This window comes from Corythoichthys intestinalis, chromosome 1 (assembly GCF_030265065.1).
Source record: "Corythoichthys intestinalis isolate RoL2023-P3 chromosome 1, ASM3026506v1, whole genome shotgun sequence".
NCBI lineage: Eukaryota > Metazoa > Chordata > Actinopteri > Syngnathiformes > Syngnathidae > Corythoichthys > Corythoichthys intestinalis.
The window spans coordinates 27,897,896-27,922,632 of record NC_080395.1 but is presented as its reverse complement, the minus strand read 5'-3'; the positions used below and the strand labels follow the sequence as shown (position 1 = coordinate 27,922,632).

The window sequence follows — 24,737 nt, the reverse complement described above, 5'->3', positions numbered from 1 at the left end:
TAGTCTTGCGCATATTGCGCCTTCCCAATGTTCCGCTCGCTCTGCTTTTACCAGCTTCTGGGAACAACAGAAACGCATATAATGATGTCACAGGTAAGGACGGTTTGTTCCAAAATTTTGGAATAAAGTGCTTACATGCGCGCCGATCGGATTATCAATCGGCATAAACCACCCCTCTCATTCGGAATAGAATCATGATCGGAATGGGCTGGATCGGGTTAGAATATTCTAAATGGGGTGTGTACATGAAGCATTTTTTATTCCAACCAGGTTTTTAATCCGAATGAAAGTGTCCATGTAAACATACCCAACATGTGTTGACCTATTTTTTGTGGTCAACCTAGCTTGGTGATTCGATTTTTTTCTCATCAGTTATTGATGTCAAGGTAAGAAACTCATTGAAGTTGAATTATTTTTATATTGAATTAACGTATGTGTACAAGACAACTTGTGTTGAAAAGAATTCCAACAAACGCACCCTAAAGTCTTTCCAGAAGGAAGCTATCATAACTACCTCTGGCTCCAAGTGCAATTGCCAGATTTTCTGTTATTTTATTCTGAAGCGTCACCGCAAAGTTGAACAAGATGAAATTGTGCATTTGGAAAGCCATTTGGATGACATATTGTCAACTTCACTCAAGACGTTATCTTGTTGAATGTTTAACAACTATGCAAGTACTCTGGATGTCCCTCAATGGCACATAACACAACATAAATATGTTCTCCAAGACATTTGGCCTCATTAGCAGATACTCAGAAGAGATAGTTTTTTCCCCCTTAAGGCTACATTTCTTGGCCCATTATAATGTTTTTTATCAAGAAATGTAGCAGATGATAGAATGGAGGGGAAAATTGAGGATGGAATTCGGTTGGGGAAAAATATGTCATTTGTATTTTATGTATTTTTGTACAACATACGAAACTATGGAGTTACAGATTAGACAAGCACCTTTTATCTTTACTATTTAAAACTTGCTTGAAAAAAAAAAACATTGTATTTTTTACACAGCTTGACTCTATGGCGTTAGTTGTGTCTTACTGTACATATTTTCATCTATTTACTTGGTATTTGTTATTTTTTTCATTTGTTTATTCATTTAGTTATTAATTTGTTCATTCATTTAATCTATTGCATTGTTTACCTTTGTCTTGATTCTAAAATACATTGTTTTAATGACAAATTTTCAAGTAGTGCTTATTTACATCACTTGTTTGTAGCCATTGTTGCTCCTAACGTGCTCCTTAAATAACACGAAGCGCAGAATTGAAAAATCCTTATTAAATCCTGTCTTCTCCAAGGGTCAATTGAGAGATGAAGGTGAACTAAGTCATGTGTTTTACAACGATGTGTATGTTCTTTGTCTACTTTGCAAGATCTTGTTTGTTTGTTGCTACTTGTAGAATAACTAAATAGTAATGTGTTTGTCTTCTTGGAACAAGAAGAGTATTTAATTTTTTATTCATTCATTCATCTTCCGTTCCGCATATCCTCACGAGGGTCGCGGGGGTGTTGGAGCCTATCACAGCTATCTATTATGAGAAGTAGCCGGGGTACAACCTGAATTGGTTGCCATCAAATCACAGGCAACATTAGGACAAAGAACTTTTTGCGCTAACACCCATACATAGGGACAATTTTGGACCATTCAATCAGCCTACCATACTTGTATTTTGGGAAGTGGGAGGAAAACTGAGTACCTGGAGAAAACCCACAGAGGCACGGGGAGAACATGTAAACTCCACACAGGAATGCTTGAACCTGGGATTGAACCTTTGATGTCAAACTACAGTATAAGGCAAACGTTCACCTCATATATAACTTCAGATTGAAAAGTTAAAACTTGAATTACAGTCACAACGGTGACTGTTAATTTCACTTAGCTCAAAGAACAAAGAGTTAGCAGAACAAAGAAAATTGGATTCGATCACATCCACTGTCTTATGTCAGATATAATTAAAGGAACACAATGGAATTGAGTTGGGTTTTACTTAAATCAGGGGTATCCAACTCAAATCCTCCAGTGACCCTATCCATCCTGTTTTCCATGTCTCCCTCCTCCAACACACCTGACTCAAATAATCAGGATCGTTATCAGGCTCCTGCAGAACTTGCTGACGAGCTGATCATTTGATTCAGGTGTGTTAAATGAGGGAGACTTGGAAAACAAGCTGGATAGGGACTATTGAGGACCGGAGTTGGATAGCCCAAATATATTGTGATACTTTGTATCCAAAAGGTTATCGATATGCTCCTGTCAAGAATCAAGATATTGTTTTAAAAAAGTTTCAATGTTTAAAAAAATAAAAAAAGGAACCATCAAGTTGCTACCAAAATCTTCCACCATAATAGTGTCTCAGTTAGCTCTAAGGCTGCCATTGACGGTGCTCGACGCCCAATCCATTTAGACTGGGAACGTTAGTTCATTCAAAACAAGAACATTCACAGTCATTCAGTCCGATTTTCGGGGCATTAACAGGTGACTTGCTGTTCATTTTACGGCATTTACAGGTCATTTCCTGTTGAGTTTGAGTCACTGCCTATTCATTTGGGTGATTCCCTGGTCACTTCCTGTTCTGTAACTCAAAATTAACAGGAAGTGACCCATAAAATACCCCAAAATCAACAGGAAGTAACTGAAAATTAACAGGTAAATGACCTTAAATGGCCCAAAATTACCTCATTGCCTGGCCTTGGCTGCCCCTGACGGCCATAGACGTTCAATCCGTTTGAAGTGGGAGGGATGGCAGCGAATGAACGAATGTTCATTCGCTGCCACCCTTCCAGTTCAAATGGATTGGACATCTACTAGTGATAAACTCATTCCAATTCACAGCAGAAACTTTTTTTCTGTTTATTAGTTGTTTGTAGAAAATCCTAGCATGATTTCCTGACCAATGTATCGATAATTGTGCGTCGCTATATCGTCAGATCATCGTTATCGTCAGCTTTGTATCGCAAATCGTATCGTATCGTGAGGTACCACGAGGTTCCCACTCCTATGACTTACATCGACAAAACCTTGAAGTTTGAAGTGATTGATTTGGAGCACTGACAGTGACTGACAAATAGTCCATCCCCCCGTTCACAACCTAAGAATGACCGCCGATCGGTCCATTAGTCCAATTTAAATCTGGTTAACATTAAAATGATTAACATGATCTTTTATCAGTTTACACAAACAGTTTACACATTGTGTACAACGATCCAACAAATCCATTCGCGCATTAACGTGATCCAGGTTGTAAACACTCGCTCCACATAACACGCTGTCATGGCAAGACAAATGGGTCATTATGTAGACAATCGGCGTGAAATACAAATCCAAAGTACACTCTTAACAGCATATCAATACACATAACATGACAATAATATTTACAATGCTGTTTCAATAGTCTAACCCAGGGGTGTCAAACTCAAATTCACAGTGGGCCAAAATTTCCAACTGAACAAAGCCGCGGGCCAAGGTTGCCACGTTTGTGTGCCTTCTCAGTTATTTTTCTTTCATTCCAGCACATGAATCAACTAGATGGGCGGGTCTGCACAACACACCTGCGACGCATCAGGAGCACTTATTATTTAAGGAGTCCTGTCACTATACACAAGTGTCGGACTATTGCATATGCTTGTTACCTGCCTTGCTTACCGCTGTGTGCTCATCGTCATCCTCGGTGCTTCCCGACATTCTTCGGTCGTGTTCTGGTTTGATCTTATTTACTTTTGTGCTCTTTTGGATTTTGTAGTTAGAATTTTGTACTCGGTTATATACACGCCATCTTGGGTGTTCTCTTAGTTATACTTTGTTATACTCGCATTTTCTAGCGTGCTCTCTAAGTTGTACTTTGTTATACTCGCGTTTTCGAGCATGCTCTCTAAGTTGTACTTTGTTATACTCGCGTTTCCAAGCGTGCTCCCTTCGTTGTACTCATTAAATACAAACATTCGCTCTATTGATCTCCTGGTCTGTGTTTTGGATCCACATTAACGGCTTGCCGTCATAACAAAGGTTGAACAAATGAACCTTTTAATATGGAACCAAACAAGTTTTGATTTACAAATGAATATTGAACAAGCAAGGCTTATATAACTTAAAGGTACAGGCATGCAATGGCATATTAAATACAATTTAAATAAAAATTGAATGCCTCATTTCTGTTTGCAGCCTTCTGAGATAAATGTCAAAATTAGCTTCTTGCACAGGCTAATAAGTTTGAAAATAAAAAAACAAATATGAATAAATCAACCATTGAGGCCTTGCAGTATCAAGAAAAAGTGCATAGAAAATGTATTTACTGCTCATTTTGCGACACACTGATCTACTCTGATGTGCCCAAGCCAGACACCTGGCATCTTTTCTTGGATGCCAGTTCATCAATGGAAGTGACCAGAGTTCAGAGCTCAGAGTTTGAGCTGAGGAAACCTTCATTATCAAACAAAGGTGTTCGTCAGTCAGATGTCTCCTGTGAGACGTTTTTATCATCTTCATTGAGGAGAAAAGTTGATCACAGAAGTAAGTGCTACCAAACATGGAGAGCCATTGAGCAACTTCGGTGCGGAGCTAAGGCATCGTGTCTGGGATGAACTGTGGAAACTGCGGCCCCGACAGCATCAAATTTTGACTTCAGCATTGCATTACACTTATATTTTTATTACCTTATATTTGTCCGTCTAATATTGTACTCCTTAGTAACTAACGCGTTGGCTCCACAAACAAGACAAAAAGGTCTGTCTTCTCCATATGTAAACAGATATTCTGTCACGCACCTGTCCAAAAAAATTCTATTTTCTGCCTTTCTTTTCGCCATTTCTTGGTAGGGTAACACAGTGACAGCTGTAGTTTGAGGCTGCAGTGTGGTCCAGGGGAGAGGAACAGGGATACGGAACCACCGGGAGTTTTAGCCGAAGGAGTGTGCATGAAGACAGATCACTACCTTCTAACTAAAGTTTTTACGTGCCAAAACAACAAGAAAGCATCATGGGATTTGTAGTATAAGCGGTGAATGTGGCATAACAGCACTGCCGCCGTGTAATACCGGCGGGCCAGCTCTAATATTAATTTGAAATTGCCTCGCGGGCCAAACATAATTACACTGCGGGCCAGATTTGGCCCGCGGGCCAGAGTTTGACACCTATGGTCTAACCAGTTAAGGTGTTACGGGACGGTCAGGAAAGGCCAAAGACCCAGTCGCTGAGGTGGTCTAAAATATATTTTTAAAAAAAAATCTCAAACACAAAATCACCCAGAAAGGGAAAAAAATTGCACTTTCCAAAAAACCCAAAAATGTGACCAGGACAACAATTTCACTTGAAGGGCTACAAAGCAAATACACGGGAAAGCGTGTTCTTCTCAGGAGTGAGGCTACAAACAATGTCAATGCTAGAATGATCTGGCAACTGGTGTATGGTTGGCCAGGGCTTAAGAAGGCTCTACTAATAAGCCACAGGCGTTCCTGGTTAGCCTCACTCCTGAGGAGTCTGGTCCCTCTCGTACCCGTGCAGCCTCCAGACAGAGGGAGAAAGGCATCAATCCATTGCAAGCGTAATGCAAGGCAGGATCACAACATAAGGTGGAAAAAGTACACACTTCATACTTGAGTAGAAGCACAAAAGCAGACACTGAATGAATCAGGAAGATTTAATTATTTATTAGGTTTTCACTGTCCACCAGAGCTGACGTTTTATTTAAAATTTTCTGTGCTTCTTGCCCAATGTGAATTCTGAATGTGATTCTACGTATTAAGGTGAAAAGATGATCTGTAATCAACATTCGTGCACACGTATAATAAGAATAAAAAGATTATTCACATGAATACATGCGTATATTTTAAGAGCTTTTATTTGATATGTTTGAAATAGTAGGACTTAAAAACAAACAAAAACAAACTTTTGCATCCCCACCTACCAACTGACCCTTGGGCCTCTGCGAAAGACAATAACATAAGGAAAAACAAGCTGGGATGTCATTGGGTATAAAGAATGCCATCAGCAAACACAAGGAAAAGAGGAACAATTTTCCACAATTTGTTACTTCAGGATTTTTGATTATGAATGAATAATATGCTAAAACACAGCTATCACTGTGGAACTCTGACATAGATTTTATTTTAACAAGACATGATGTTCGACAAAGACACTTTAGGATACTCAGGGAGATGTAAAGAACCAAGGTCCAGCTGCATTTGACTTCAATATACAGTGAGGAAATAAGTATTTGAACACTCTGCGATTTAGCAAGTTCTCCCACTTAGAAATGAAGGGCGGGTTTGACATTTTCATGGTAAGTGCTTGTCCACTGTGAGACACAATCTAAAGAAAAAACAAAAATCCAGAAATCACAGAGTATCACATTTTAACAATTTATTTGTATTATATTACTGCAATTAGGTATTTGAACACATGTCTATTAGATAGAATTCTGAGCCTCAAAGACCTGTTAGTCGCCTTTAAAAAGTCCAACAAATAAGTGGAGTGAAGATGGACTTTCTGAGTCTGACTTTTTCACCTGTTTGAGGCAGTTAGCTGCATAAAAACACCTGTCCACTCCATACAATCAGGAAGACTCCAATTCCTAACATAGTCAAGGCCAAAGAGCTGTCCAAAGACACCAGAGAAGGAATTGTAGACCTCTACAAGGCTGGACAGGGTTTTGGGGCATTTGCCAAACAGCTTGGTGATATAAGATCCTACCTCATAGGGTCTCAATAATCCTAAGAATTGTGAGGAATCAGCCAAAAACTACACAGGAGGAGCTGATCAATGACCTGAAAGGAGCTAGGACCACCATTTCCAAGACTACTGTTGGTATTACACTAAGAAGTCATGGTTTAAAATCATGCATGGCATGGAAGTTTCCCCAGCTTAAATCGGCACATGTCCAGGCCCGTTTTAACTTTACCAGTGACCATTTGGATGATCCAGAGGAGTCATGGGAGAAAGTAATATGGTCATATGAGATCAAAACTTTTTACTCTTAATTCCACTCATAGTGTTTGGAGGAAGAACAATGATGAGTACCATCCCAAGAACACCATCCCGACTGTGAAGCATGGGGTTGAGAGCATCATGCTTTGGGGTTGTTTTTCTAATATGGGACTAGACGACTGCACTGTATTAGGGAGAGGATAACCAGGGCCAGGTATTGTGAGATTTTGGGGAATAACTTTATTCCCTCAGTTAGAGGATTGAAAATGGGTCGTGACTAGAGGTGGGAATCTTTGGGCACCTAACGATTCGATTACGATTATGATTCAGAGGCTACGATTCGATTATAAATCGCGTATTGATGCCCCCCCCCGCTACTAGCTGATTTTAATGTTTTGTACATTAGTTACAAAAACTGTAAAAAGCCTCGCAGGCTTAAATAAACGACTATTTCTTGATCAAGTTAACAGTTACAAACAATAAATAATATATTCAAATCCTCATTCTGTATCAGCAGCTTTAAACTACATTCAATTAATTTAATGTTGTGAATCAACCGTTAAAGTTGTTAAAATTGCTCCCGTTATTCCATAATTTCCCTTTTGTCTACTTTCGACATGTGAAAGTGTTAAAACTATTTTAAAAGATAGATTCAAGTCAATATTTTACCGATTTAGGAGTATTTTAGATAAAAAGTTAATTAGGTTCGCTTGGAAGGTTCGCTACAACAGCCTTGCAGGGAAGTCTACTGCTTTAAGATGGCGGCCATTTACAAACGCCCGCATCTAGCTTTTTGTACATGTGCTGCTAATGCCACCGAGTCTATAATGCATCTAGTCCTATATAAATATGATATCTACCGTACCATTATGTGGACGTACTTTGTAGCAGCTGTCGGCAGCAGTAAGGTATGTTGTTGTTTTTTTATCTCGCGGCATGAGTTGAGCTAGAGCCGTGAGTTGAGCATTGGCATTACCCGAGGGGCCGGGTAATGACAAGCATGATGTTTAGCTACTCTCGCTCCGTTCCTCATTGCGTCCCGAAGACTGCGCGGCGCGCGGAGAGTGTTTTACATCCGCTTTACTTGACATATTTCAATAATCGGAATTTGGATGTTAGTGAATCGTTCTCGAATCTTCCACGGCCAAATTGCGAATAATCTAAGAATCGGAAATTTCGCACACCTCTAGTGACTGTGTCTTCCAACATGACAATGACCTGAAGCAGACAGCCAGAATAACCAAGGAGTGATTTCGTGAAAAAGCATATCAAGGTTTTGGAGGGGCCTAGCCAGTCTCCAGACCTAAACCCAAAAGAAAATCTTTGAATGAAGCTCAAATTCCCTTTTTCTCAGTGACAGCCCACAAACTTGACTGATCTAGAGAAGATCTGTGTGGAGCAGTGGTGCAAAATCCCAGTTGCAGACTGTGCAAACATGGTGAAAAGTCACAGGAAACTTTTGACCTCTATAATTGTAATCAAAGGCTAATGTATCAAATATTAACATTGCTTTTCTCAGCTGTTCAAATACTGATTTGCAGCAGTATAATACAAATAAATTATTTTTAAAAATCCATACACTATGATTTCTGGATCATTTCTAAGTGGGAGAACTTGCAAAATTGCAGGGTGTTCAAATACTTATTTTCCTCACTGTACTTCTGTTTGTTTACTATCCTCGGAAATTTAAATGAGTCGGCTTATGATGCAGTGCTGATAAATGGCCAAACACAACATCCAAGCACAAACAAGACACGCAAAGCGGAACAGAACAACATTCAGACGGACAAGTCAAAGGGATCTGTAAAAGTCTACTTTTATGTGGTCTTATCTTCGGGCTGATAATACATTCAAAGGATTTTTTTTTTTTTTTTTCAGGGTTCTTCTGGGAGCCAGATAGTCGCTGGAGGACACAGGCTCGTTTGTAATGATAAATGTACAGCCTACGCTCTGACCTGGACGCTGTGTGTCCGTGTTGCAATGCCCTGAGGCCTCCTTGTCCGACTGATAGTGTTGATAGCATGCGGCCTGTAAACGCTTGCTGGCCACATCAATCCAAGTCCCTTTGGCCCAGTTACTCTAAGCACATTTTCTCTTATCATCACATAGCGAGATGGTTCTGCTGCTGTGCTTGCTTCTCAATGATGCCATAGCTAGGGTGTATGCAGCCTTGTCTTCACGATGATTAAAGAGAGGCAAAACAAGAACAGCGCCATCAAACAAAATGAGGAAGGGAGCTTTAAGAGGCACTATTCTCAGTTTCAGTTACTGTTCATGCAAAAGATTACTTTTGAAGTGCGGCCTTGGTTGATGTGTTATCCTAGTTTTTTTTTTAATTTTTTTTTTTTTTTTTTTTGATTGCAATTGCATTTGGAAGTTAAAGCCTCTTGGAGACACTAGGATTTGAAATTGTGTCCTATGTATCACTTCTCACATTTATGCATGTAACCGCCCTCTTTTTTCATCTTTCTTCATCCTAAAGTGTAACTGCAGCCTGTGTTAAGTTGTGCATGGCGCAAATGCACCCGTGTTTGACCCATCAAATCAGCACCACAAAGGTAAAAACAGTTAGTAGCAAGTCTTATGTGGGTTAGAAAAGTGTTTTCGCCAAGAAGAGAAGAGGCGGAGCCTCGATGAAAACTGCCGGAGGGATGTGCGTGGACGTGCACAGGCGCGGGTTCATCCAGAGTGTTTGACCAGAAGCCTCTCTATTGAAAGTAAGAAAAAGGGCTTTTTGGGGCAGTCTCAATTAAAATGTCAAGACTCTGTGTAATCAGAGTATTGGTGGCGCATGCATGGAGTAGAAAAGTATTTTAAACTAACAGTGAATATTTCATTTAGTGCCTTTAAGTAAAAAACAGGAATTTGTAACCAGGAAGTCATAGCGAACGCTTGCCTCCTGACTGAAATACAGCTCTCTGCGCATGCACACACAGAGCCCAGTTGAAGCCAGGACTGTAAAGTCAGTGAATATTTGATTTTTATTTAAAATTGTAAAACAGCAAAGTTTGGTGTCATTTTTCAGAATATTGTAGTCCATGTCTCTGGGATGTGTAAGTCACCACACTAATTACCAACGCTGACGAGCTTCTGACCGACACACCTTCTCAACGGCCAATCACAGCAGAGAACATGCAAATTAGCTGTAGTCGGCTGCATATTAATGAAGGAGCCAGAAAAGGAGCACATAAAATGGATTAGAAAACATTATGAAAATTAATGTAAAAAAGTTAAAGTCAAGTGGACCTTTGATGAAAACACAAAATAGAGTATTCTATCCAAAATGACTACCGAATGTTTTGTTGAAAAGCATAAAAAAAAAAAATAAAAAAAAAACTCCTTCCGTTCTTGATAATGAAGTCCTATTCTTTTATCTATCCAGTTTCAGTTAAGGCCACATTTACGGATGGCTTTTCATAAGGTATCTCACTGATATTAACCATGAGTAATTTCAGGCTATCAAATATACAGTATGTACGTGTACGAAGTGTGTTTTAAAGAGATCCACGTACATAAAGACTTTTAGTTCTTGAAAGATAAATGTTAGTATGAGTTATAATAATTTGATATGAAAACCTCTCTTGATGTTTTCGTTTTTATAAAATTTGTAAAATTAGTTTAACTACTAGGTCGCCATTGTTGTTGACGTCGCAATCCACTGTGGGTGGTGACGTCAACGGGTTGCTCTGCTGGGTTTTCAGAGTATGACTTGAGCGACAAACATTCCATCTGTTCAGCCATTTCAATTTGAACCCGAGAGGAACATTAATGAGAAGGACAGCACTGTCAATATATTACAAAACGAGCAGCAAAAGCAAAATGAACAGGAAAGACAGGATGAAACGAGAGTAGGACAAAACCGGAAGTGTTCATGTGGCAAGTTGGTCTAGTAAAAGTGACAGCACTCTCCTACTCTGTTGACGATGCCGGAGAGTGTTTGCTGTCAAGAACTCCAGTTTTTGTTTGCAGATCTTCACAGTAAACTATTGTGTGATCAAACTTTTTCCAATATAATTATGGAGAATGTTAGCATCCAGAACTGTAGTGTGCTTTACATCTGATTAGGATATACAGTGAAACACAGCAGTTTGATTATTTTTGCAGAAAGCATCTCAGCAAACGAAAACTTTGATGCAGTTTGCCTCAACCAAGACGTCTAGTGAGCTCGCCTCCGTGACCTAGAGAGTGCTGCCTTACCCGATCAGAACCGGGTCAACAACTATCATATTTTTGTCACGTCAAAGCGCTATCCAGATTGATGATCTGCTGATGTTCTCGGATTTTACGCCCTTATCAGATGTTGCTCCCGAAGCTTTTGTGGTGGTGAAAAAGCACTCTTTTACATTAAGTTGGACTCTCATTGTCCAAAAGGTGCTAAATAAACAAGTTACATCATAATTATGCATATGCAATATGAATAGAACGTAAATAAATGCTTAAGACGGATAAGCGACACGGAAAACGAATGAATGCATTAAATTTTGTTTGTTTGCTGGCTATTAATATTAATTTCTGCCCAACAGAATATAAATGAGGCCTTATTTTGCTCATTGAGTGATAACAGGACTGTTGTGTACTTTATTTGTTCCTGGTGCACTGCATGCAGGTAGCGTTCAAGACCACACTGTTAATTAACAACTAACACCAAGAGGACCATGTTATTTTTTTCTTCATCAATAGCATGTGTATTGTTTATCGATCTATTAGCTGCAATCAGTAACTCAAGTCCTCAGATGAAAATCAACAAATCTGTTACGGTCCGCGAATGCGGAAACAAGGCCCCAAGACACCAAAGCAGAAAAAAATAACAGAGGTATTGCATACAAGGGTTTATTGAACTCCAAAAAAACACGTGATTGCAAAAAGGGAGACAAAAAAAAAAAAAAAAAAAAAAAAAAAAAAACGAGGGAAAACCACGGGGAGAGACAGACAAACGAAAATACCAAACAAGAATACAAACTGTCAAATAGCAGCAAACCAATATCTCGGCAACCTGCCTAGGATTGGTTTAAAGACACTGCTGATGAGCTGGAATTGGTTGCAGGTACGACGTGGGGAACTCAACCCACAGCTCTCTAACAGAACAATCTTACCAGCAGAAGTATGTGACAACATCATGCGAATTGTCATAATGACTTCGCTAGTATAGAGCACAGCTATTCTCCCAGTACAACCCAATCATGTCATCACCCCAGCGTGCATTGCATGCGTAAAACATGGCGCCCTCCGTAGGTCAAAACATGTACTAAATATTATAGCTTTTTAAATCAATGGCAATATTTTATGTGTTTCTAATAATATATTTCAGTAAAAGAGAACAATTGTGGCTTTTTAGAGCCTACAAGTCTTTAAATCTGTGATTCCCATAAAAATTTATAAGATAGATGAGTCATTGCTAGATTCTAGATTACTTTAATCTTTTCTTTTGTCCAAGCACAAATTATGAATCTTACTCTATCTTAACAGTGAGTTGGTTTTGGCATGAACGTACGTATCTTTTTTGAGTACACGCAAATGTTACCAGCTTGTTCCGTTCAGCTCTGGTGATTTGCACTGCATGCATGCTGGATGCCATTCCCTCTTATCATCGTTTTTTTTTTTTTTTGTTTGTTTTGTTTTTTTAAATAAAGAAAATCGAGATCAAACAAGCATAGATAGAACAGTGACGCACAAATGCTGGAATGACATACCACAGTTGTGAATATCTGAAATGAACTTGGCACATCTGAAAAGCAATGTTTTGGTTTCTTCTGATTCTATTGGAAATGGCACTGTGAAAAGCCAAAAACCACCGTGGAAATATACAAATTAAGGAAATATTTTATAATAACAATTTGGAAAAAGGAAAAAAAAAAAAAACTCCAATTCCAATTATATTGTTCGGGGTGTGCCATTGCTTGTTATACAGTGCCTTGCAAAAGTATTCGGCCCCCTTGAATCTTGCAACCTTTCGCCACATTTCAGGCTTCAAACATAAAGATATGAAATTTAATTTTTTTGTCAAGAATCAACAACAAGTGGGACACAATCGTGAAGTGGAACAACATTTATTGGATAATTTAAACTTTTTTAACAAATAAAAAACTGAAAAGTGGGGCGTGCAATATTATTCGGCCCCTTTACTTTCAGTGCAGCAAACTCACTCCAGAAGTTCAGTGAGGATCTCTGAATGATCCAATGTTGTCCTAAATGACCGATGATGATAAATAGAATCCAACTCTGTGTAATCAAGTCTCCGTATAAATGCACCTGCTCTGTGATAGTCTCAGGGTTCTGTTTAAAGTGCAGAGAGCATTATGAAAACCAAGGAACGCACCAGGCAGGTCCGAGATACTGTTGTGGAGAAGTTTAAAGCCGCATTTGGATACAAAAAGATTTCCCAAGCTTTAAACATCTCAAGGAGCACTGTGCAAGCCATCATATTGAAATGGAAGGAGCATCAGACCACTGCAAATCTACCAAGACCCGGCCGTCCTTCCAAACTTTCTTCTCAAACAAGGAGAAAACTGATCAGAGATGCAGCCAAGAGGCCCATGATCACTCTGGATGAACTACAGAGATCTACAGCTGAGGTGGGAGAGTCTGTCCATAGGACAACAATCAGTCGTACACTGCACAAATCTGGCCTTTATGGAAGAGTGGCAAGAAGAAAGCCATTTCTCAAAGATATCCATAGAAAGTCTCGTTTAAAGTTTGCCACAAGCCACCTGGGAGACACACCAAACAAGTGGAAGAAGGTGCTCTGGTCAGATGAAACCAAAATTGAACTTTTTGGCCACAATGCAAAACGATATGTTTGGCGTAAAAGCAACACAGCTCATCACCCTGAACACACCATCCCCACTGTCAAACATGGTGGTGGCAGCATCATGGTTTGGGCCTGCTTTTCTTCAGCAGGGACAGGGAAGATGGTTAAAATTGACGGGAAGATGGATGCAGCCAAATACAGGAACATTCTGGAAGAAAACCTGTTGGTATCTGCACAAGACCTGAGACTGGGACGGAGATTTATCTTCCAACAGGACAATGATCCAAAACATAAAGCCAAATCTACAATGGAATGGTTAAAAAATAAACTTATCCAGGTGTTAGAATGGCCAAGTCAAAGTCCAGACCTGAATCCAATCGAGAATCTGCGGAAAGAGCTGAGGACTGCTGTTCACAAACACTCTCCATCCAACCTCACTGAGCTCGAGCTGTTTTGCAAGGAAGAATGGGCAAGAATGTCAGTCTCTCGATGTGCAAAACTGATAGAAACATACCCCAAGCGACTTGCAGCTGTAATTGGAGCAAAAGGTGGCGCTACAAAGTATTAACGCAAGGGGGCCGAATAATATTGCACGCCCCACTTTTCAGTTTTTTATTTGTTAAAAAAGTTTAAATTATCCAATAAATTTTGTTCCACTTCACGATTGTGTCCCACTTGTTGTTGATTCTTGACAAAAAATTAAAATTTTATATCTTTATGTTTGAAGCCTGAAATGTGGCGAAAGGTTGGAAGGTTCAAGGGGGCCGAATACTTTTGCAAGGCACTGTACATCATATCCGTATTTTTCCCCTAAAGTAGGCTAAGATCATTAACAATCATTTCGGCAGACGCCTGGAATAACATTTTGATTCAAGTATCAGATACTAAATCTCAATTTTTCTTGCAAATTCAAACTGTAAAAAGACTATTGTTTTACAAATATTAAGAATGAGGTTGAGCAGTTGCCACTGCAAACTAAAACCAAAATAAAATAGCATTGTGATGAAGAAACAAAGCAATTTCAAAATAGTGAGCTAATAAACCACAGAGGAATTGTCATTAAAAAACAACAGAACATTTCACCCACAAATGAGCAATAAATAATAATATGCAACGTATAATCAATCTTTCAGTCAGATTTTTTCATAAATTTAGCAGGACCCTTGGAGAACTGAACACTGCCAGTCTAAGCGGTTGAACTTCCTTCATTTAATTTCAGGCTAGAACCAGAACAATTTGAAGTACAGTAAAAAATAAAATGGGAAACTTTTAGTGGACTAAAATGATTGCACTTTAAAATACAATTTTTTGGTTGAACAATTATTTAAATGGATAGATTCAAAGTACTTTTAGCATCTGTTGATATTTAAGTAAAAATAAGTCTACACTGTGACATTTTGGGGATCTCAACATATATCCTTGAGTTACAAGAAGAAATATGTGAACTAGGGCTGAACGATATTGGAAAAAACTGACAATGCAATTTTTGGGGGGTCTGCGATATATATTGCGATATTAAAACAAGAAGAATTTTCACCGGACTTGAATAGCTCTGTTTGGGAAGACTTTGGTTGACTCACTATGACCACATTGTATTCATTAGAGATGTCCCAATCCGATCACAAGACTGGAAATCTGGCCGATTAAGCCATTTGTCAGAGGATCGGAATCGAGTGAAAAGGATAATGTTTTTAATTTTAAAAAATTAGGGCTGTCAAACGATTAAACATTTTAATCACATTAATCACAGCTTAAAAATTAATTAATCGTAATTAATCGCAATTCAAACCATATTAAAATATATGCCATATTTTTCCGTAAATTATTGTTGGAATGGAAAGATAAGACAAGACAGATATTTACATTCAACATACTGTACATAAGTACTGTATTTGTTTTTTATAACAATAAATCAACAAGATGGCATTAACATTATTAACATTCTGTTAAAGCGATCCATGGATAGAAAGACTTGTAGTTCTTAAAAGACAAATGTTAGTACAAGTTATATAAATTTTATATCAAAAACCCCCCTTAATGTTTTCGTTTTAATAAAATTTGTAAAATTTTCAATAAAAAAATAAACTAGTAGCTCGCCATTGTTGATGTCAATAATTACACAATGCTCATGGTGCTGAAACCCATAAAATCAGTTGCACCCAAGCGCCAGCAGAGGGTGACAAGTAACAAGTGGACATGACACTGTGCTGTCATTCTAATCTGTTTGAGCAGGGCATGTGCGTTAAATGCGTCAAATATTTTAACGTGATTAATTAAAAAAATTAATTACCGCCCGTTAATGTGATAATTTTGACAGCCCTAAAAAAAATGTGCTTTCCTGCTTCATGCTCGTACAGCCTCTCACCCTCCCTCCTGAAACGCGGCGCAACCAAACTGTTTTTCTTGGTCACCAGTGCAGCTGGCGTTTGGTACTTAAAGTTAACGATGATTGACAGGTTTGTAACTTTGATCTGGCCAGAGATGCCTCGGTAGTTCTATGATCAAAAGCACCAATGCGGTAATCATCGTTAAGCTTGGTACACAGTTGGAAGTGTACTCTGGCAACTCATTCATTTTGTAAATGAGAGGAATTCTTGGCAGTGTGAGCGTCAAAAAAAAAATCTGTATTAGATTGGGACTGTATCGGCAGACTCTCAAAATGAGGTGACTTGGACTCGGACGCAAAAATATTAGATTGGGACATCCCTAGTATTCTTATACTACCGATTAAACCAGGCTAAGAGGGTTCATCTGTGAAAGATAAAGATTGGTGTATATAAAAGGGATCCAGGAAGCCTTGTCACCGCACAAATGATTACATGTATACATCTATGTATGGATCAGTATACGGTCTACAGTGTGTCTCTTGTTATCTTTTATGAACATTTTATCTTTTGTTCAGAAACAAACAACAACGACGACATAAAAACAACCCGGAAAAAAATTCTGAAGAAAAGAAACATAAAACGCATAACATTTGTAAAATTACAAATGGTGAAGACTGGAAAGAATGTGTGAACCTTGAGATGTATGAACAGGTTGCGCCTCCTTTGGCTGCAATAACTATAACCAAACACAGGCTTTCCCCTGTATATTAATAATCGTGGCACTGCACCACACCAAAATAAAAGCCGCCACACCTCGCAGATGAGATTTTATTTTATTTTTTTGTAAAATTCATTCTAATTTTAATTCGTATTATTCAACATTAAGCTCTTTTTTACGCACTATTTGCCATAAGTCGTCTGAAATAGCACGACAAATACAAGTTGTTCCTTTACACGCTTTATTTTGAAAAGCGCATCATTTCTCCTACTGAAGGTTTGCGCCTGGAGTACGTCGGCACGGAGATCGAAATGGGGAGAAAAATCCACAGAAAGGCATTTGAAGTTAATGAATTTACCTCTGGCTTATACTGTAAAAACGACCTTAATATTGACATTGACGTAAGTTCTTTATGGCGTGTCTTTGACCCGAATCGTCGCCTCCTAGCATAGCATTTGCTCGGCCCAGACGTCACTCGTTGTAATTTCAGATGAGGATTTTGAAGTACAGTATTTTGGAAACACAAAAGTTCCTGGTCCGCTAACAAAATGACCGTTATTGTTGTGGTGATCTAGACCGTAACGTTTCTAAATATTGAATTAGCGTCTGAAGCTAATTCAATACTTCAGAACGTGAGGCACACGCTCCCCGGTTCCGAAGGTATTAGCTTTCACGTTCTGAGGAGTAGAAATAACCAAATAGTTATGGCAAGCGGTGTATTTTAATGTTTATACAAAGTTTTCAAACCCCACATGGAAAGAAATGGTAAAGTTCAAGTCATAGCTATACCACACAAATCAAGGTGAGTGTTAAGAATCCTGCACTTATTATATTTATTAATCATAAATTCATAATTGTATTATTTTACCTTAAATTCTGGTGTTGAAAAGGTTAATTGTCTAAAAACTATAGACATAATTATTACTGTCTACAACCTGGCATATTCCTGATACAAAAAATTACAAGACAAATGGCTTATTTACATTGAAAGAAGTATTTTTCATCTCATTGAAACAAATCATTATATGAATTTGCACTAACAATCAGAAAAGTAACTCCAACAAAGACTTCACTTTGAACTGAAGTCTGATTGACTAATGTAAATTAGATATATTTGATTTAAATCCAAATGGGTAAAACATTGAATGTGTTTCAGAATATGGACCAGGTCAGATGTCATGATGTCAAAAATGGGATCACAGACTGATAAATGGGGAGTGCTGCTGACGGCAACTGTCGGCCATTGCGTTGACAGTGCCCATCTCAACAGTAAACTGTGAGAGATATTTGTCTGCAATGAACAGAGTAAGACATTTAGTCAACTGTAAAATGTAAGTTAGAGATGCTTGAGTGTCTTCATTTTCTAGATCTAATTTTTTTCTTATTCCTGTGTAGGTGAAGACAGACTTGAGAATCAGGGGGACCATCTTGCTGCACGCCTCATTAAAAATTCACCCTTTACTGCTGATTTCCCTTTTAATTAATTTATTTTTTAGTCCAGTAAAATCAAATGTTTGCAGGCAGGATGTAAACTTTGCAAATGTTAAGGTTCTTACAAAAACATAAATGTTGTGAAAAACATCTTATTTGTCATGATATGAAATAAATTTACTGCGGTGCATGATGGGGTTGTCCGACTCTAATGCGGTCCATCACCACCACCACCACAGCTTAAAAAAATCCTAGGGGAAACACTGCAAACATTTTCTATTTTTTGCAGAACAAACAAGCATAAAAGAAGAAGCTTTTGACCATCCATCTTAATAAAGATGTTTCAGTTCAGTAGTATTCATTTTATTGAGGTCATGCTACCACATCTAAATCAGGTTGAAGTCATGACTCCGATTGGGCCACATCAATGCTGCCTTTTTTTTTAATTTTTTTTATTTTTTTAATTTTTTTTTATTTGGAGGTATCCTGTTGTTAATTCATTTCTTTTATTTGTCCTGTTGCATCTGTCAAACTTCTATTGGCAGACAGGGGGTCCTAAATTTTAATACAGATACATTTTATTTCTAGAGCACTTTTCATGTTACTCAAAGACGCTTCACAAGAAAGATGAAAACACAATAGCTCAACAGCAATAACAAAACAATCATAAAATTAGATTAAAAGCAGTATAAAAGTAATAAAAAGTTAAGAGGTCAATATAGAACAGCACTAAGGATCAAGGATGGGTTAGAAAGAGCAAACAAGTGTGTATGAGTCTGGATTTGAAAAGTGAGAGGGTAGATATATTGCGAAGATCAGGGGGTTGGGAGCTCCAGAGCTGGGGGGGCACAGTGTCTAAAAGCTCTGGAGATTGACACGAGGGACGGAAAGGTGGAGGATAGAGGAAGAGCGACGTGAACGGGGGGACGGTTAATACAGAGGAGATTAAATAGGTATGGAGGGGCCAGGCCATGAAGTGCTTTGAAAGTAATTAGAAGGATCTTGTAGTTGATTCTTTGTTCAACTGGGAGCCAATGAAGTTCACGTAGGATGGGGGTGATGTGGTGTGTGATGGGGATCCGAGTGATGAGACGTGCTGGTGAGTTTTAGTGCAAAATATCTTAAAACAAATGGTGACATCAGTGTGTCAAGGTCCAAAACAACATTTCCTCAGCCACAATACTTCATTATTGGGAATGCGTTGTTTTTTTCACAAAGCTCTTGTGTGTTCCTCACAAATAATAAAATGTTGGTTTCATCCATAAACAGAATATGAGGAACATCCTGGCACGACTAGCAAGCTTCAAACGGCTTGAAAGACATCCATTTTTATTTATGGTTTGACTTATTGTGGATGAGTCAATAGAGCATTTAAGTTGTGGTTTCTATAAGTTTTTAGCTGACACATTTCCACCTCTTTGAGCATTCCGCTGTGTTCTAGCTCTGCTCTTTACAGGACGGCAAATTTGTAGGGTGAGTTAAAAAAGTGTTACACTTATGCCATTTATAGACTACCAGTTTTACCATTTTGAGTAATTATTGTGGAAAAATGAACATCAAGTCTTTAAGAGATAATTTAATGTATTCTTTCCAAATTCAAGTTGACTATTCAAAAATCTTACTATTGTTTACCTGTGTTGGCATAGTCCACCTTGGGCTATCCTTCTTCAGAATAGAAACTTAAGCAAAATTAGGGAAGGGGACCTTCAACCAACACAAAATCTCATTAAATTGATTGGACAGTTGGCTGGCTGACTCCTGATTCGGATTTACTCTTGTGCTCTGGTGATGATTTTAATGTAAAAAGTTGAACAACTAAGTCACATACTTTCAAATTTACTTACATTGAAAGTAGGATAAAAATATGAAAACATTTTCTCTGTGGCATTAGTTAAAACGTTGCTGATTGTTGTGACCTAAGTTAACAGCCAATCACATTTTCTGACACATTTGGGAAGAAGACAATGGAATTCCAAAGCTTTACATGATATTTCTCGGAACTTTATGGATCACAACTTAATTAGATTCTAACCTAATTCTACTTATATTACAATTACTTGCATGACAATAAATGTTAAATGTCAGCACCAAAATGCATAAGGCGGAAAACACTCAGGTGACTTGAACTTCCGCTCTCACACCCCCAATTTGGCCAATTTTCAAAATTGTCCTATAAGCATGTGTGATACATCATTGGAAAGCTTAAAATCTCAATTTTCTGGGGGATGAAAAATTTTGAACAGGAGGGCATTAAAAAAAAAAAAATAATAAACAGCAAAACCCTAACTGGAGGTGAGAGCATGCGAGAGAAGAATTAAAGACGCCACGATTTTAACAAGATATTATCGCGTACCTACCTCTTTTAGATCCAAAAACTCCATGTAACATGTATTACAGAGTGTCAAGACACAGTTGTGAATGGCCACAGCCAGATTTTGGGGGAATTTTAAGGGTGAAACATGGTCATATAACAAGGGTCGCGATGCAGAAACCGCAGACATCAAGGAGTGGTTGAGATCTTCATTTTCATATATTTACCCTTTTAAACGTTTTTTCCCCATTTGTCTTTGTTTGGAGCGATTATTTATCATCTAAAATACTGGGGAAAACACGACAGTAACGAAAAAAATACAACTGAGTTATAGTTATGAGGTAGATATCCGTGACTTTTTTACAGACGCCAATTTTTTCATTGTGACATAATTTGTTTAAAAGTTTAAAATATGCGAGTGAATAATTTTTTTAAAGTCGTTTCTTTTTTTTTTTTCTTTTTTTTAAATAAATATTAGACATCAATTAATGATTCTAAGCTAAAAATGAAAGGCATTTCGAATAATAAATACGATTACTTACCTTCTTTTTTATGGCTTGGTTAGAAAAAAAGCGGTTGCACGACGTCTGTAAACGGGGGTTTTCAGGGTAAAAAGGACAAATTTAAAATAGTTTGGCGGCTTATTGCGCCATGAATCTGCTATGGCAGCATATAGACATATTGTTCTATCAAACACAACAGTTGTTTTGGATTAAAATACGGCAGTTACTTTTAAAGAGGAGTGCAAGAGCAGAAACGGCTTTTTCAGTCTTGTCTATGTTTTCCGCCATAATTGTACAGAACTGTAGATGTCAGTGTAAATACTGACTATATACAGTATATGTGCATTCAGTTGTGTTCAAAATTACTCAACCCCAACTCCCGTATAGTGTTGTCGCAAGTCTGATTCCTATTTCTTGTCGTATTCATAAATATAACAAATAAGGACGTAATGTTATTTAGACAAATACAGTTATCAACTTTGCATGTCTTAATTTGATTTTGAGTATTGTAAGCGGCTCCAAAAACAACAGTAGAAAGAGATCACATGACATTGACATCTCCATCAAATGGAGACTTACAGTGGGGCAAATAAGTATTTAGTCAACCATTAATTGTGCAAGTTCTCCCACTTGAAAATATTAGAGAGGCCTGTAATTGTCAACATGGGTAAACCTCAACCATGAGAGACAGAATGTGAAAAAAAAACAGAAAATCACTTTGTTAGATTTTTAAAGAATTTATTTGCAAATCATGGTGGAAAAATAAGTATTTGGTCGATACCAAAAGTTCATCTCAATACTTTATTATGTACCCTTTGTTAGCAATAACGGAGGCCAAACGTTTTTCGTAACTCTTCACAAGCTTCTCACACACTGTTGCTGGTATTTTGGCCCATTCCTCCATGCAGATCTCCTCTAGAGCAGAGATGTTTTGGGGCTGTCGTTCGGCAACACGGACTTTCAACTCCCTCCTCACCTTGTGGCGTCAAAATGATAACAAGAACAAGGAGCAAAAATCCCAGAACCACACGGGGGGACCTAGTGAATGACCTACAGAGAGCTGGGACCACAGTAACAAAGGCTACTATCAGTAACACAATGCGCCGCCATGGACTCAAATCCTGCACTGCCAGACGTGTCCCCCTGCTGAAGAAAGTAGACGTCCAGGCCCGTCTGCGGTTCGCTAGAGAGCATTTGGATGATCCAGAAGAGTACTGGGAGAATGTATTATGGTCAGATGAAACCAAAATAGAGCTTTTTGGTAGAAACACAGGTTTTCTTGTTTGGAGGAAAAAAGAATAGTGAATTGTACCATCCCCACTGTGAATCATGGGGGTGGAAACATCATGCTCCGGAGCTGTTTTTCTGTAAAGGGACCAGGATGACTGATCTGTGTAAAGGAAAGAATGAACGGGGCCATGTATAGAGAGATTTTGAGTGAAAGTCTCCTTCCATCAGCAAGGGCATTGAAGATGAGACGTGGTTGGGTCTTTCAGCATGACAATGATCCCAAACACACAGCCAGGGCAACAAAGGAGTGGCTTCGTAAGAAGCATTTCAAGATCCTGGAGTGGCCTAGCCAGTCTCCAGATCTCAACCTCATAGAAAATCTGTGGAGGGAGTTGAAAGTCTGTGTTGCCCAACGACAGCCCGAAAACATCACTGCTCTGGAGGAGATCTGCATGGAGTAATGGGCCAAAATACCAGCAACAGTGTGTGAAAAGCTTGTGAAGAGTTACAGAAAATGTTTGGCCTACGTTATTGCCAACAAAGGGTACATAACAAAGTATTGAGATGAACTTTTGGTATTGACCAAATACTTATTTTCCACCATGATTTGCAAATAAATCATTTAAAAATCAAACAATGTGATTTTCTGTTTTTTTTCTTCCACATTCTGTCTCTCATGGTTGAGGTTTACCCATGCTGACAATTACAGGCCTCTCTAATATTTACAAGTGGGAGAACTTGCAAAATTAGTGGTTGACTAAATACTTATTTGCCCCACTGTAAATGAATGGACATTAACTTACTGCAAAAACTTGTCAAGGAATGAGGGTGTTATAAAAAGAGTACAAGATTTATAAAGTAACTTACTCATAGTATTCCGCTGCTGGGGTAATCTTGTACTTGGCATATGTGGTACCATTGCCCAGGACCGAGCTGTTGATTGCCTTGGGGTCAGTGCAGTTAGGGCTGTTCCAAGGGTTGTCGCATTTGAGCCACGGCAGCTCGCGGGTCATGGAGGAGAACAAGTAGTGCAGAGACCAGGCGATGATGACGTTGTAGTAGAAACCCACGTAAAGTGCGATGACAATCACTGTGTAGCCTACGCCTGTGGAGCAAGACTATGTCTCAGCATTTGCAATAACTGCTATATTGTAAGGGTATAATATGGTACAAACAGTTAAAATACACCAAGGTTATATTTATTTATCAAAAAAGAAATGTGATGCTGCAGAAATAATGCCCTATCAGGGCCTGAAGATTACAGACTAATTATTCCAGTCATTATTCTCAAATATTAATGGTAGACAGTACTTCTTAATTAACTCTCAGCCCTCATGTTTTTTGAGTTGTTAATCATGGTTGGCAGTGGTTTCTACTTTCTTAAAATTTTACCCCTATGTGCCTATGTCGTTAATTAAGATGAAGGTGAAAGATGATAACCATTTACTCATCAAATTATTTGATTTATACAATCACACATTAATTTTCAAGAATCTATTTCCGTGTCTGTCTGGCTTTTTTCAGAGAATATGACACGCATGAATTTTAAACTTGGTGGGAGGGTGCGTGTAGACCAGACTCCAGAGGATGAACAAGTTTATATTTTGAAACAGAATTCAGAGGGTTTGATGCACACTCTTCACATAATAATGAATGAAACACAATGTCACCTTAATGTCATCAGAACTGCGTATTGTATTTGTCTGCCTGCACCTCATATGCTCGTGTGCAATACCAGAGAGATACCTTGCACAGACAGGCTCTTTGTTGCTGAGTATTAATGAAAGTAGGGCACCTGGAATCTCTTCAAAACCAAACTTAAAGTCATAAACCGTGGTTTACTGACAGATTTGATCTGACTTTCAGCAGTCATATCCAATTAATCACTCAAAAAGTGTGAAGTGCTGCATGTCCCAAGCAGACCAGGAGAAGCTCATTCATGCATCGGGTTCCTGTAGACTTAACTAGTGTAAGGGTGATTTTATATTAGACCAGTAGGACCAAGGTCCGGTTGGACAGCTACTTCTCAACACTTGCAAGTGACTTTTTGAAAAGTCAAGCTATTTTTAAGTTCTAGTTAAGTTTTAAGTTAGTCTAAAATGTAAGTACTGATAGGATTTTGAGTTTTTGCAGTGTTCAAAATAAATGTATGATACCTGTTTTATTGGAGCACATTAGGGACCAGTGCTACTTAGTGTTTTATTCAGCAATGACTATTGAGCTAAAACTGACAGTTAGCTTTATTATGTTTTAATTTTACACCCTCATCACTCTACAGCGCTGTGTTTTTACAGAAAAAGCCTGTATGTAAGACACATTAGCCACGCATCGACAGTGGTCATAATCAATAGAAACCTAGCCCTCCGAAGGGCTAACGTTACGTGAGCGGGTGACAGTAACGTTATATTTATTAGCGCTGAGAAATCTACTGCTTAAAGATGGCGCCTGTTTACTAACGCGGCCCAGACGCGGCCGAGTCTGTCATTTCTCATCTAGTTCTAAATGCATGCTATATCTATGAGACGCCTCGGATATTACTTGCTAGCACAC

At 38.4% G+C, this 24,737-nt stretch overlaps 1 protein-coding gene across 4 annotated transcripts in view; it reads right to left on the bottom strand.

Moving 5' to 3' along the window:
• The window catches only part of slc6a2 (solute carrier family 6 member 2), a 106,361-nt gene that overhangs the window by 49,909 nt on the left and 31,715 nt on the right, over positions 1-24,737 (bottom strand). For all 4 annotated transcript variants that reach the window (XM_057839685.1, XM_057839658.1, XM_057839675.1 and 1 more), the window contains exon 4: positions 23,055-23,292. In XM_057839685.1, the coding sequence (XP_057695668.1) occupies positions 23,055-23,292 (238 nt within the window). The remainder of the gene's footprint in view (positions 1-23,054; positions 23,293-24,737) is intronic.